This window comes from Buceros rhinoceros, unplaced genomic scaffold (assembly GCF_000710305.1).
Source record: "Buceros rhinoceros silvestris isolate BGI_N320 unplaced genomic scaffold, ASM71030v1 scaffold43143, whole genome shotgun sequence".
NCBI lineage: Eukaryota > Metazoa > Chordata > Aves > Bucerotiformes > Bucerotidae > Buceros > Buceros rhinoceros.
This window is the reverse complement of record NW_010403822.1, coordinates 5368-20710: the sequence shown is the minus strand read 5'-3', so window position 1 is coordinate 20710 and position 15343 is coordinate 5368. Positions and strand designations below refer to the sequence as shown.

Sequence of the window (15343 nt, the reverse complement as noted above, 5' to 3'; positions counted from 1 at the left end):
CCTGACGATTATTAAGTTCTGGAAGTATCTGGCATATGAGAGGGAGGATGACTGTATGTGATGTTCTTTACCACAGTACTCCTTGACTTTCTAAAGATAATTTGATGTTTTCACCTTTCTTCATTATTTTCTTTTCCAATGATTACTGACATTGATCTTTGACATCTTAGCAAGAGTTAAGACAATGTTTTCTCAATGTTTTCGTACAAAGCATGACGTTCTGACTCAGATGGAAGTTATGGATTTGTTTGATGAAATTTGATATGTTAATTATCTTACAGTGATAATTTTTTGTTATTGATACTGGATTTTGGCCTGTGTATCTATTGATCTTGTGTCCTTCCACAAGAGAAACATTAATCTGCAATCCACCATTTCAGTTTTGATTGTAAATTTCTCACTGAGACCATAGTCTTTGTTTTCAACAGTATTCCAGCTCATGAGTTCATTAATTTTTATTGGAGAAGAAAGAAACACGAAGTGTTGTGAAGGTTAATAGGTTATGTAGAGGGTTTTTTAATAATTTCCTATATTTAGGCAGATTAGAGCTCAAGTGGATTGATACAGTTAATATAGAAAGTTCATTCTCACTTTTTGTGCTTTTGGAGGATGGTATACTATAGGCTGCAACTGGCTGTAAGCTTTTGCTGTCAGCACCTTGTGTGTCTATGTGTCACGATTTGTAGAACCCAATATGTTCTCTATTTTTTCCAAAAGTTGTACCTATCAGGCCAATGCAGTTACACGTACTGCAGTATAAATCCTAAGCCAAAGAGTTTATCATCACATTACTTTAAGAAAGTCCTCTGTGTTATTTCCCCCCTCCTATCTGAATACATGTCATGACTATGTTTATTGCATCAAGTTCAAATTGAAAACAAGTTTATGTTCTGATTTTTTTGTTGTTGTTTTTAATCTTGTAGAGTTGCAAACGCAAAACTTAACAATTTTTCTCGCCTGGAGCCCACGCTTAACCTCCTTGGTGTACAGTTTAATGAGACAGTGGCCCGAGACATCATGACAGGACAGCATGGGGCTGCAACAAAGCTTTTATATGAATTGTTTATTGCTTTAGAAAAAAAGAGAAAGGCAAAGCTTACTGGACTAGCCATGGAAGCAATGAGACCTGCAGCAACTACAAAGCTGAAGTCTATTGAAAGTGTTCTGTATCAAGAGGTAACTAACTGCGCCTATTTTGTATAAATATAGAGAAAAAAAGTAACATATTTACATTTACCTCACAAGCATTTTGCATGTTTTCCTGCCTCACTTTTAAAATCTCTTACTCAAAACCTAATTATATATGGAAAGAAGCAGTCCTTTGTAAGGATTTATACTACACTCCAGCCTGCCATAACTATATGCTGAGTAAGACAAAGAGGAAAAAACAGAGTATCTAAGAGGAAGTAAGTATCAATGCTGCTGTTAAGGACATTCTTCTTGTCTTCAGTAGTAATGTTTAACATATGCAGGCCATAATTTGTTATCAGGATGAGCAGTCTAAGCAGCTGTATATCATGAATCAAAATCTGCTGGGTGAAATGTCACATTTTTTTCTGGCACAGTTCCTAAAAAATAGTCTACAAGTAAAAAGTTTATCAACCAGTGCAATGGTAGTACAAAGTAGTTGAAACATCCCTTCACCTGTAAAGGGATGGCTTAAAGAAGGTAAAGCAACTGAGAGTAGCTCTTCTCGATAGATAGGTTCAGGATATCATTTAAGTCATAGAATAGCTGAGGTTGGGACAGGTCTCTGGAGGTCACTTAATCCACCACCCTGCTTTTAGTGGAGTTAGCTAGAGCAGATTGCTCAGTACCATATTCTGTGGGGTTTTGGATATCTCAAAAAAATTAAGATTCTGCAGGCTCGCTGGCCAAGTTGTTTATACCCTTTCATCTTTTTTTTCTTAAGTTGAATTTCCTGTATTTCCAGTTGCATACAGTAGAATAGTTCTGGTTGGAAGGGACCTACAGTGATCATCTAGTCCAACTGTCTGACCACTTCAGGGCTGTCCAGAAGTTAGAGCATGTTGATGAAGGCATTTTCCAAATGTTACTTAAGCACTGTCAGGCTTGGAGCATCGACCACCTCTCTAGGAATCCAGTTCTAGTGTTTGACTACCCTCTTGGGAGAGAAATGCTTCCTAATGTCCAGTCTGAACCTGCCCTGGTGCAGCTTTGAGCTATTGCCATGTGTCCTGTCACTGGTTACCAGGAAGAAGAGCTCAGCACCTCTGTGTCCATGTCTTCTCCTTAGGAGGCTGTGAGAGCAATGAGGTTACCCCTCAGCATTCTTTTCTCCAAACTAAAGTTTGGCATTGTTCAAGTTCTTTTCAATGGAGCTAGTCCTGTTTTTCTGAAAAATATTTGACCGTTTTTAGATACTGTTCTGTGGACATTAACCCAGGAAAACATAGTTTAAAATTACTGTTGCAAGATTACCATATTTAAATATGTTTCTTATTGTTCCTGACTCTTCATTGCTTGGTGTTTAATTTTAGCGTTTGAAAACTTTAACACCACGTCAGACTGATTTACAACTACAGCAGATTTCAGAGCATTTTGAAATAAAATCTAAGGCATTAGAAGACAAAATAGCTCGTATACGTATTGCAGAACGACAGAAAGTTCAGAAGCTCCAAGAGGAACAAAGAGCCCGAGATATTGAAAAGGTGACTGCTTACTTTTTATAGGCTTCTGAAGAAGTTTTATCTTAAGGTCACATACATAATGAGTTAGTTTGAAGCCAGTGTGAATTCTTTTTAATTCTGTGCTACGCGGACATATTTATACAAAAAAAAAGGAGTATGCATGTCAATCATTAATATGTAGATATAATGCCAATATACTGTCATAAGACCCTAAAAAACATGACTATTTAAAAATCACTCAATATTAAATTCAGAGTATTTACCTTTTGTCATGTATGGAAAATATTTATAGATTTGAAGACAAAGTGTAAATTTCAGAACTTCCTGTGTATGGTGAGTTTATGGTGTCCTTTCAGAAGAGTTTTTTGACATTCTGCATTTGTGAAGATGAATCATTATTTAAAAGCAGGAAAAAGGCACAGGGAAGGGGACCTATAGTGGGTATGGCCTCAGAACATCTTGTAGCTCTGTGCAGCTCTTCTGGTAAAGTAAAAAAGAGGAACTAATTTCTGAAGATAGGAGAACATTCATCCAAAGTACAGCCAGTAGTTTGTATAGAAGAACTAGCCAGCTATTCAAGGGGTTTACAACCACAATGCAAAATGAAGTTGACTCATTTGAGGTGCATTTTATATGGCTAATTGAAGGGAGAGAGTCTTCCTGTAGTTATTTATCTAAATCTACTCATGCCACTGCACGAACAAGAATGAAAAAAAAAGTCCTTTTATGTATCTAGAAAATACAAGCAATATCCAAAATACTAAAAATAAAATTGTAAAAGAAAATTTATTAACTTATTTGATATATTACATATTTATTTTTTAACTGTCTTTGACTATTTGTAAAAAGCCCTTTTTTTACCTGCCCTCAATTCCACCTTTTACTGCTTGTATCTGTAGTAGACTTTTAACTAGTGTAATTTAAATATTTGTTACTTCTTGATCAGCTGAGATCCATTTTTCAGCAGTAGTATTACCTAGTGGTATTCTCAGTTTCTGTGCTGAATTCTGACCTGAAACAGGTACCATACTAGAGCTAGAATTTAATACAAGCCCTTAAATGCCTATCAGGCACAAAACTAGTTAACTTTACAGATGTGCTTCTATTGCACCATACTATTAGTTAATGCAGACATAGCATATGTAGAGGTACTATTTTTAATAATGGTACCTAAAAAATATATCCTTATCCTCAAATATTGAGATAATATGCTAGCATATTGCTAAGCTGTCAAATTACTCTGAATGTAAAATGGTACTTCCATTTAAAATACATTTTACAACATCTGCTTCTTGAGATAAAACAGTGATTCATGAGTACTGTGATTGAGAATATTCTTAAGACAAGGTTTTTAACTGTAGACAAAAGATAAAAATTTTTTTGCTTTCCTGGTATTTAATGATCCACCTTAAAAAAAAGAAAAAAGAAAAAAAAGAAAAAAAAGTAATTTGCTCAAGCTTGGAGCTTGATAAGCTCTGCTACTTTCATCCTAGAAGGTTTTTTCCTTTTGGCTTAATTACATTTACTTCATGGGTGTATATAGGTAGTGTATTAGGGCCATATGATGTATTTTGTTTCAATGCAAGTATCTGAACACAAGATGTTGAATATTCAGCATCGCATAGGAAGGAGAAGACAAAATGAAATCATGGCCAAGATTCAAGCAGCCATTATACAGATTCCAAAGCCACCACCAAGCCACACCATAAAAGCTACTGAAGCAAAAAAAATGTTGAGGAAGAAAAGAGAAGCAGAGGTAACTATCATCAATATTTTTTAATTATATGAACTTGTAAAACACATGATTTCTATGAGCAATTTACACTTATGAATACTGTACTTGCACCACCGAAAGGTGCTGATATACCTGACATAGACTCAACCAGTCTGTATATAGTAGACTCAACCAGTGAAAATTGGGCTAAATATTAATATAATTATGATTCTGCATTTGTTACTGAATAAACATTTGTTTTGATGTAAGAGAAAGTTCTTATTGAATAAATACTGTAGGTAGACACTAATCTAATTGCTGACAATATTTTAACTTCTGGACTACTGAGTAGAATATGCGAAATAAAAGCATTAAAAGTTTTCTTCTCGTTTGTGCACAATGAAGTTTATTGAATGATATTATTTTCATAATATATGAACTCTTCTGTGACATAGTATAAAACTGTCTGCTCTATCAAAAATGTTAGTAACTGCTGAAATTGACAATAGTCTTGGATAAAATCAAGTAATGGTGACAATGCAGCAATAAAAAAACACCCCCTCTATATTGTCTAGTGCTAAAGAGTCCTTGGATGGTAATTTTACCGTTCATGGATAGTATTCTCATCAGGAGTGCAGACAACCAGTTTTTACAACTGCACAACCACAACAGATGCATTTAAATCTAGACTGTGGGAACATAGTTGTTTGAGTAACTCTGAGGGATAAAGGCAAGCTACTAAACCTAAAGCAGATCATAGCCCAGAATATCTTGTTTAAAATCCATGACTGGTGGGAATTTTATAAACTGCCAGAGTCCTATGCAAAATCAGTTATCCTGCAGAATGAATATCTGAAAAATCTTAGGATTTTTTGGCTGGTGGACATGGGTATAGCTAGGAAAAGGGGAGGGGGAAGGAAATGAAAGGTGGAAGAAAATAGCCTTGCCTTTTTTCTTGATGTAGCTGATACTTAAATATTTTCAGTGTAAACATTTCTGTTGTACTAACTAGACATAATTCCCTAATACTTAGTATATTGAATGTTTTTTCTGATGCTTTGTGAAGACAAACATTAAATTCTGTGTTATTTCTTCAGGACACATACAAAGAGATTAAAAAGTTTGAGGCGTCTGTGGCAGGAAATGCCTCTGCAGTGCACAGCCAAGACACTGACAGGTAGTACTTGGATATTAAGATTAGACAGGATCCTGCCTCAGGTGCCTGCTATATATGTAGACAGATGCTTAAGGAAAATGTGATGTCTGGTTTAGTCTAAACTGTAATTGTCCTGTGAGTGACTTCCCACTAGCACGGCAAATGTTCTAGCTCCAGCACTGTTACAGTGTTTTTACTACCTGTAGCTTGAGCTATTCCATCTACAACTTCCTCTCTCCTTTTTGCCATATGTGCATCAAAAAGGACAAAAAGTCATCTGTTCTTCTCTGTTCGTGTCAGTCATTGTGTCTGTAAGGTCAGTTAGACTTGCAGAGAGACAAGAATGGCTGTGGATATATGTACATGGTAACAAATTCCAAAGAAAAGAGAGACAGCTAACCTTTCTCCTCAGACTTATCCATATGTTGATTTATTTGTGAATAATTTTAAGTAATTAGTAATTACGACCTCTTTACTGATACGTATAACACACTCGGAGGAGGTGGTCTCATGCATACCACTGTGGCTGCTTACATACATGTAAACAACCTGTGATTAGTAACAGCAAAACTGCACTCAGAGTGTATGGATATATTGAAGAGTAACCCATCTTTCTTTGATATTCTGTAAGCCATCCTAATTTCCTGTTTATTAAAAATTTGGCTTCTTATTAGCAAATAATTTAATTGACAGTTGTCTCAAGTCAGTGCGGGAGCCCTCCTCTGGACTTGGTGGCCATAGTGGGACACGAGCATCAGGAATAGCCACAGTGCCCACACAGGGTGCTGTTTTGCATTTGATAAACTTGCACATAATTATCTGGGATTTCTGTGAGAACACTCTAAAGTCAGTGATCTTTGTCTTTTTAATCTTTTCAATCAGTGATACACAAGAATCATTTCAAACACAGAACTTGCAAGAAACATCTCTAGAAACTACTGCACAGACTGCAACTGAACTGTTAAATATTTATTCTGATGAAGAATATGTAAGGAAAATTAAAAAACGTTTAGAGGAAGATATGTTTGCTAGAGAACAACAAGAAAAGAGACGACGAAAAATGCTAATGGAGCAATTAATAGCACATGAAGCTCAAGAGGTGAGAAAATGTATGCTAAACTATATAACCCATGCGCAGTTAGTAATTTAAATATTTGTTTAGGAATATTAAAGAACAGTATTTTCTGAAGGTTGAATAAAACTTCGAGGGGATAAAAGGAGGTATATACACTTATCTCTGGAAATAACTTTTATGCCAGCCATTGTCTTTCCTTCATAAATATGGAAGGCTGTCCATTCTTTCTCACCCCTTTTATATCATACTTCATCTTTATCAATCATAAAGGATCAAACGAAGGCAGCAGAACTAAGATTATTAAAAATCAGCTGAAGACGTGCCTTCTGTTCCCCAACCCCCAAAGTTAAACTTTAAATTATCAAGAAGTATACAGGTTCTGAAGAAGATATTTATTAGAAAACAGCATACATGGCATTCCTTGGTTGAAAACCTGTATTTGAAGATGTGTTACATAAAGTTTTTGACCTGCACTGGATGAATTCTGAAATGGTTATGCTGAGTGATGTGAAGAAGCAAAGCACTTAGTTTGCAGATCAGAGCTTTTATTTTTGGTGTGTTATGAAACGGAAGTGTCTCTGGAGGATGTCTGTGTTGTGTCTACAAGTGGATGCTGCGGGTTACTCCACTTGAATCCTGTCTCATAAAGCACAAGGCTTTTCAGATTCCTCCTCAGACATTTCTCATTCAAAAAGCAGCTCTTAGATTACTGAATTCACAGATCTTCTCTTTCATAATGATTATATCAAAACAGAACCATGTAACTTACTGGATTTCTGTGATTTCTAGTTGTAATATTCTTAGTTTTGCACTGTTGTGCTTAGCTTAAATCATGTGTTGAATGCAGTATAGACAAGCCTGCCATCACTGCTGTTGCATAATAATAGGGCATATATATATATATGTATGTGTGTATATATATAATTTTTTTTAAAGCATTGGCTTGTAATGTCTGGAGATGTTTTTGGAGTCGTTAAGAAAAATTTAAATTTGTTGTGGTAGGCTTGTAGAAATTAGATGGCTTCTAAATATCTATTCTAGACCTATATTTTATGAAAATCCTGTAGTGGCTTAGACCAAGAGTCCATCTATCCATTTATCCTGTCTTTCAGCTCTCATTCAAAGAGATTCTTGTTGATGTGCATAGGCCATGAAGCAGTTTTGCAAACCAGTTGTCTGAAATTGCTGTAGTCCTAAAACTTGCTCTTCATCTGCTAACAGCTGTCACAGCCCCAGCATAAGCCCCACAACCTGGAGTGTGGTTTTGTAGCCATGGCTATCAGCTACTGGCCATGTGGCCAACAGCAGTCACTGGGTAATTTGGTAGATCCAGCAGCTCTAGGCCAGCAAAGCCAGCCAGCACAGTGAGAAGGTCGGATAGCTGGTTTGTCTGTGGTTGTAGTACAAGCCTTGTCAGTTTGAGATGGAGGAATTGTTGCATTGTACTGCCAATAAGACTGGTTCCAGTGAAGCTCCAAAGCAAGGCAAAACAATAGTCTTCCTAACTTTCCAGGTAGAAAAAGCAGCATTGATACAGGAAAAATAGAAGTCACAGACAGTCTGCAGGAATTAGAGGGAAAGGCAAATGAGAAGTTGAATGGAACAGTAGTCTGACCAGATCAGAGAATCTATTTAGTGGTAATTTGGTTCTAAATTAGCAGAGGAAGAGGTGTCTGGTTGAAACTCTGTGAGATTTTTAGCTATACTGCATAAAACCTGGGCATGGGATCATTTAGAGTCAAATGAATTTCATCCCTTCAGAGTGCTTTACTGTGTTTCATGTTCATTTGTATAAACCTCTACCAAAAGAATATTGTTCACATTTTTGAGTTTTGACACACTACAAAATGGAACCTGGGAGAAAAAGTACTTTACAATTGCATGACACTCTTCAACAGGATGTTGCCAGTCAGATTTTCATAGGCAGGAATTGAAAGTTTTTGATGGTAACATGGCTTCATCGAAATTGAGTCTTTGATCTCCACCATTTGAACAAAGTATTTATTCTAAATACTCATTATTTTAAAATACAATGTTTAGATTTTTTCTTTCTGACTTTAAAAGTTATCAGGAAGAAGTTACCATCAGCATGAACTGAGAAGACAAAAATGGGAGAGGAAATGAATTGTTACTAGATTGTTACTTGTCAACCAAATAGATTTGTGTATGCCGAACTATAAGTTTAGGACAGAATAATTTCAGAAATAATGAGTTATTTCTGAAATTAATTCAGGACAGAATTATTTCATTTAGATTGAAGTTAAAGAAATAGATAAATAGAAAAGCCTAGATAAAATAATTATGTATGAACAACAGGAAACATAAACACATTAGTGTTTGGCCACTGGATGCCACTGTTGTCTCAAGTAGGTAAATTGAAAAAAAAGTCAATAATAATTTTTAAAATAATTACTAAGATGTTCCATTTATGATATTTATTATTTCTTCAGACACTTTGCATTCATGTGTGAAGTTGATGCAAAATGTTGTCAGAAATCTTATACTACCAGTTTTATTTTGTTTCCTGATATGTCCAGAAGTTTCAAAACTTTTCAGCCTTAGATTTTAGCACTTTGTCCATTCCTGTTTGTGTGAAACATAGCTACCAGTGCTTCACTTCTCTATCCAATAAGCACCTTTTTGAAATTATTAGTGTGGTGTTCTGATTGCTAATTTATTCATTGTGTAGCTTGTAATTAATAGCCGTTTCATACATCCTTGTTCCTCAAAAATTTTGAGCTGGCTTTTTTTTTGGCCAGCTCTTCATGTCAAAATATTTGATCACTCTACCCTCCAGTTAAAAAAGAAAAGCTCTCTTTAGGCTTCTCTGCAGTGTTCTAAAGAAATATCTTCCCGTTTACTTTATAATGAGCGCATTCACCTAGATGAGGTGCTTTGATTTCTCACTGGGACAAATATTTACACCATACAGTTGATGGTTTGAGTATGAGAAATGACCATTCTGTTAAGGTGGCTCCTTCAATCCACTGTGAGTTAGGATTTCCTCTGGTACAGTACTTACTGCTGTACTAATCCATGGCTGAGGATAGCAGTTGCAACTAAAGAAAACAATGAGGGATATTTACTTTTAATAGGAAGCAAAGTCTGTGCAATCTCTACTCTTCTTTGAAATTGTAATAAAATACTAAATCCAAAGAAGCAACAGATAGAACTGAGGCAGCACAGGGCATCAGGTGCCTTGTCATGAATGTAAGAGTTAAATGGACTCTTTAGTAGGCAGTGCTGTTGGAAAATTTTGTCACAACCATGTCAAATGACACACAGCATGAATATGAAAATATAAAGTTGTTACTATTGCATTGTTTTCCCTTTAAGTTGGATGCATGATGGTAATTCTGTGTGTAGAAAAATAGTGTATGAACAATACACTAAAAATAGGATATCTTTTTTTTGTGATAATCTTTGTAGAGCGACAATATTGTGTGTAGGCGAAGCATGCTGGGATTAAAGCTTGAGATGACTGCATCCTTGCCATTAGAGATATCAAGCAGCATTATGAGAATCAGTGCTATGAAAGGGAAGCGCAAAGATCACATTTTGGCTTAAAATAAGCAAAACGTTGAGGGATTTTTATATTGGCTTAGTCAAATCACCAGTATTTAATTGGAATGTACTTTATTCCCAGCAATTGTAAAGGGAACGGTAAGGAAAGAGTTTTGTCTGAAAAATACTGGCTTCTCTCAAACATCAACTTTAAAGGTCTAAATTAATTAGTAAGTTGTTGTTCTTATTATTGCTATTAAAACAGCCATGTTTTACACGTCTGTGTTAGAAATCTATTACAGTTGTCCTGGTTGCATTGTGTAGCACAGCTGTAGATCTCTTGACAGAGGTCTTTCATAAGTAGTATGATAATACGTACTACAGTTTTTTCATTTATAGGTGAATTTATGTAATGTGTTCTGCCCTCTGTGTCACAAACAAATTATGCAAAATAAACCAGATTAAAAGAAAATAGAATGGTTTGGTTTTCATGCTGCTGCTAACTGGCTTTACCTGTTCCTCTGTTCTTAGGAAAATGAATTTAAAATCTTCAGATCAATTCCCAATTTAGGTCCCTGAATTTGAATACATTTCATAGCCATTTGCTGCATCAGAAACAAATGCCCAGGGAATTAGAAATTTCCTCTAAAATTCTGCTTTTGGAGGGATATTTGGCAATGGGGCTTGAAAGGCAAGCTGGTGCTTTTGCTTAGAACTCAGAAGTTGTTCTGATGTGGGAAAGTAATTAGGCAAAACTTTAGGTAGGTTAGTTTAGATACAAGAACAAGAGAACTGTGGTAGTGAGAAGTGCTTTGAAAAGCACTGTCCACAGCCTTTGAAGTGTCTGTGCACACTGACCATACTTTAAGCAATCGTTGAGGATGGTTTTCTTAAAGTGCTGTATTTGTGTCCCAGTGAGAACACTGGAACTGTTACCTGTATTTTCCTCAGTTCTGAATGCTTCCTCATATTCCCAGTTTCCTGAATGGAGGAGTTAATTACCCAAATCCCAAGAAAGAAGGAAAAAATTCAAACCTGTAGAAGAATAGACTGATCAAAGATCCAGCAGAGTATGTCTGAGAATGGGAGTTGGTGAAGAGCAGAGATAAGTTGATGATTTGAGGAAAGGGTATTAAAAGCAATTATTTGAAATATGCTGCAGTTTCTTTGCACGTAGGAAACATGAAAGTTAAAATCAAGTTGATATGAACAAATGTATTTTTACTGAGTATCTCAGTTAAGACATGTTTAGAATTCACTTCTGTATTTCTACAATTCTTATAGTTTACAAAAATAGTACTCATAAATAGATATGTATATTTTGATATACGTATATATACGTATATATATATGTAGATTTATGTATCAAATGAGCAAGTAAATGATGTTATATGATTCCATTCATATTTCTCAGGAAATGCTGATGAGTTGTCTATGAAATAGTTTACAAGTTGTGCTTAATACTATTAATTTTGTCTTTTAGGAGGCTTACAGGGAGGAGCAACTTATTTACAGACTAATGAGGCAATCTCAACAGGAGCGCAGGATTGCTGTTCAACTTATGCATGTTCGACATGAAAAAGAGGTGTTAAGGCAAAACAGAATTTTTAGGGAAAAACAATATGAAGAAAGACGACTGAAAGAATTCCGGGAAGCTCTTGACAAAGAAGCGGTAAAAGATTATTTGCTCCTTGAATTGCTGCAGGACTGTTACAGTACCTTGCTGTTTTAAAATTGAATTTGTATGTTAGGACTTTTCTAGGGACAGGGTGATTTAATGATGAACATACTCCTTTATCTAGGTTCAAAGTTGTAGCTAAGTTAATAAGGGATAAAGCTGAGCAACTTGAAGTCTAATTTTCATCTTTTCTTCCAAACTAATTTTAACTTTGTAGGAAAACATCTCTGTATGCTAAGTTCAAAAGGCACAGCCTTATAAGGGATAAATGGCAAAAGATCTTGTTTCAAGAATCATATTTTTTATTTTCTTTAGATGTTATCTGTTAGCATCCATTTCTGAAAAATGCTAGAGGAGTTTCACTCATTTCTACCTTGAAGCTTAGAGGTGATTAATAAATTAAAAGGACTCACAATCCTGTGGCAAACTGCCAAGTGCTACACCCATAGTAGGTCATAATGTGATGGTAGAAATCTTATTTTGCTCCTGCCAAAACTGATTAGCAGCTCCAGATCCTCCAGCTGCTGGAGTCCCGTGTAATCAGCAGCTATAGCTATTCAGAACATCTCCTTAGGTATGCTTTGGGCCTAAAGGACCACAGCATCACAGCAACTACTGGTAATTTTCTAACATGACCAGAAATTGTTCTCAAAGCTTCAGCAGCATCAGTAATATCAAATTATCTGCAGATCAGAATCCTGTAAGGTAAATAACTTGTCACATAGTCTAAATGAGTATTCCATTGTGGATTTCAGTGGAACTAAGCCTTTACTAACACATCTGCATAGTTGTTCCTTAGGAAAAATAGACAGCACCATTTCATGTTTCCCTGCTCCCTAAGTACTGAATATGTTCTTAATTTGTTTGTCAAGGAAGAACTAATATATTTCTCCTTTATTTCATTACATTTTAGCAGTTAGAAAGCAAATAAACTGGAATTTATAGGAAGAATAAAAATTTTTAGATCTGGCTATGCATTAATCTGCTTGCTGACTATCCAACTCTGATAAGAATATAACTGTTTTCATTTATTGACTTAAATGAGCAAGTTCATTTTAATTTCCAGGAATGTATGCTTCTGCACTTTCATTTTCTCTGCAATGTCAAATTTACTCTTAAAAAAATTTCTAGGCTCTTGCAAAACAAGAAAAAATTGATTATGAAGAACAAATTATCAAAGAAAGAGAGCGTCACAAGAAAATTGCCGTTGAAAGAGCTCAGGCTCGTTATAAAAAACATTATTCTCTATGTTGGGAAGTGATCGACCAAATCATTGATTTGTCCACAAAAGTAGGAGAATATCGTCTGCTGACAAATAAGTGAGTATAGTAGGTGTTAGGCAAAATTAACAGCTGTTAGGCAGCTGTTAGGCTTCATTATTCAGACTGGTTTAAGCACTGTAACATCGTATGTAGATTCTTAGATATCTTAGAGGTCAGCTCCAACTAGTTTATGTGGTACAATGACGATATTACTTTCGTGTGAGGGTTTACATATGTGTAATACAGGGTAAACTCATGCTAAAGCCTTAGCATAATTTTCTGAAAACACGGCTAACTCGAATCCTTGGGAGACCAAGATTCACAAGTTTTACAGCTTGTAGAGCTACTGATTTCTGGTTTTATGAACAAATTCCTCAGGTTACAAGTTAAGAACTGAATGGTGCCCATCTCATTCCAGATTGCTTCAATATCTGAACAATTCCTCAGTGTAATATAAACAGAATGAACTTCCTAAGAGAGACAGTACCTGTGTGGACTGTCCTAAGAGCAGCAACTCAGTCTAATAATTTCCCTCTGCTGTGATTCCATCTTCTGATGTGCCCTAATTCCACAGGATTTCTGAGAAGGTCTTAAAAAGGCAGTAAACCTCCAAGCGCCTGCACTATATGAGTGTTTCCAAGCCCAGAGTGCAGCACTGTTGCTCTTGTTCTTTCATTAGTATTCAGTGATTAGACTACGAAGTAAGTCTTACAACATTAGAAGGTGTGCCAAAATCTTCATTGCCCTTTAGTGTAACTGTATGTTAAAGTAATAAAGCTGTAATCATATGAAATACATATGATCGTATTTTACGGAAATTACATAAAATTAGACCCAGTAAGTGTATTATAAAATAGTTGTTCTAGACACAGTTTAGTGATGATTTGATGGTTTCCTAGTCTGACACAGTCATAGTTCCGGTGTAAGCTAGTGTCACATCTGCTTATACTAAGTGGTGCACAATATGTACAGATACTTGACACATCTTTCCAAATTATGTGTATCAAGGCTGTATCTGCATTTACTGGCACTATAGGAATGCTTTGTCTGTCCTTCCGTGCACTTCATTGTGCAGGATGCATATCATAGGTATTCAATTATATTTGAACAGCACATGCAGAGTTTATTTAAAACTGTAATACTAGATTATCTACAATCATTACTGGAGAAAGAAAGTACAAATCAATGTAATCTTAAGAAATAGTAGAAGCTTTCATTTAGACCATTTGTTTAAGCTGTTATTCATATTGATATTTAGCAGCCATAGAAATCTACAATGATATATGTCAGCATCCTGTTTGCATTTAGCTTGCTACTATATGCAGTTTGTCTTGTTTCATGTGATTATTTTTGCTTTCTAAAAGAAAAAAATATTGAATTTAATTATGTATATTCTTCTAAATTAATTTTAGCTTCCAGGAAAGAAAACTATAGGGTTTTTTGGTGAGAGAAGGCATTACCCCAGAAATGGGAACAATAATTTGAAGCAGGGAAAAATACCTACAGCAAAACTGTTACTACACAGCTCTGCCAGCCAAATACTGTGTGGTGACACATTTGTGAAAATACTGAAGCCTATAAGTGCCTACAGGTGTCGTATAAATACCCAAGCAGTTATAGAAAGCTGTAATAATTGTAGAAAGCATTATCAACAATACCTAGTTTAGCATTTGCTAGTTTCATGATAGTGATTCTTGTAAATTTGGGTTCACAATTCTCGAATATCTAACCACTTTAATTTTTGCTTTGGGACTCTTTTTTTTGTTTCTTTTTTTCTTCCCCTGCAGCAGCAAAATTCCATTAAAACTGATGCTTGATTGGAAAGAATTTTTTTTAAACGGAAAACCAATATATGAACAAGCCTCAATTCAAACTTTGCCAGATGAACCAAGCCCAGAACAACTTATAGAGTTGAATAAAATGAATCTGTTAGATGAAAAAGATTACAGGGAATACAAGGTACATCAAACTGATAAGACATAACAGAAGATAATACCCCTTGATTTTTCACAATAAACATTCTGTTGTGATGTTTCATTTTGTTCCTTTACTAGTTTCTGATATCAGAATTGACATGCATTTTCTTTCCATTGCCTGAGGTTCTGTATGAAATATATGGTTATATTTTATAGTTAGTAGCATTGGAGAACTGGTGCAATTTTAAAACAGTGTTACAATTTCATTCTTGTATATAATGTTGATTATAGTTCTTTCTTGAGTTCATAGGAACAACATATTTATTGCAATGCAATTAATTTTTAGCTAATTGCAATTTGAAAGTGAAGTTAATGCTACCATGTTTT

General features: G+C 35.2%; 1 protein-coding gene across 1 annotated transcript; it reads left to right on the top strand.

Annotated features, from left to right (window-relative positions):
- Positions 1–923: 923 nt before the first annotated feature.
- SPEF2 (sperm flagellar 2) lies at positions 924–15023 on the top strand (the record flags this gene model as incomplete). Its single annotated transcript, XM_010133144.1, has 8 exons — positions 924–1176; positions 2502–2672; positions 4267–4407; positions 5463–5494; positions 6404–6620; positions 11584–11772; positions 12910–13097; positions 14831–15023. Coding segments are annotated over 8 exons (1384 nt in total), but the record flags the coding sequence as incomplete, so codon positions are not given.
- Positions 15024–15343: the final 320 nt, after the last annotated feature.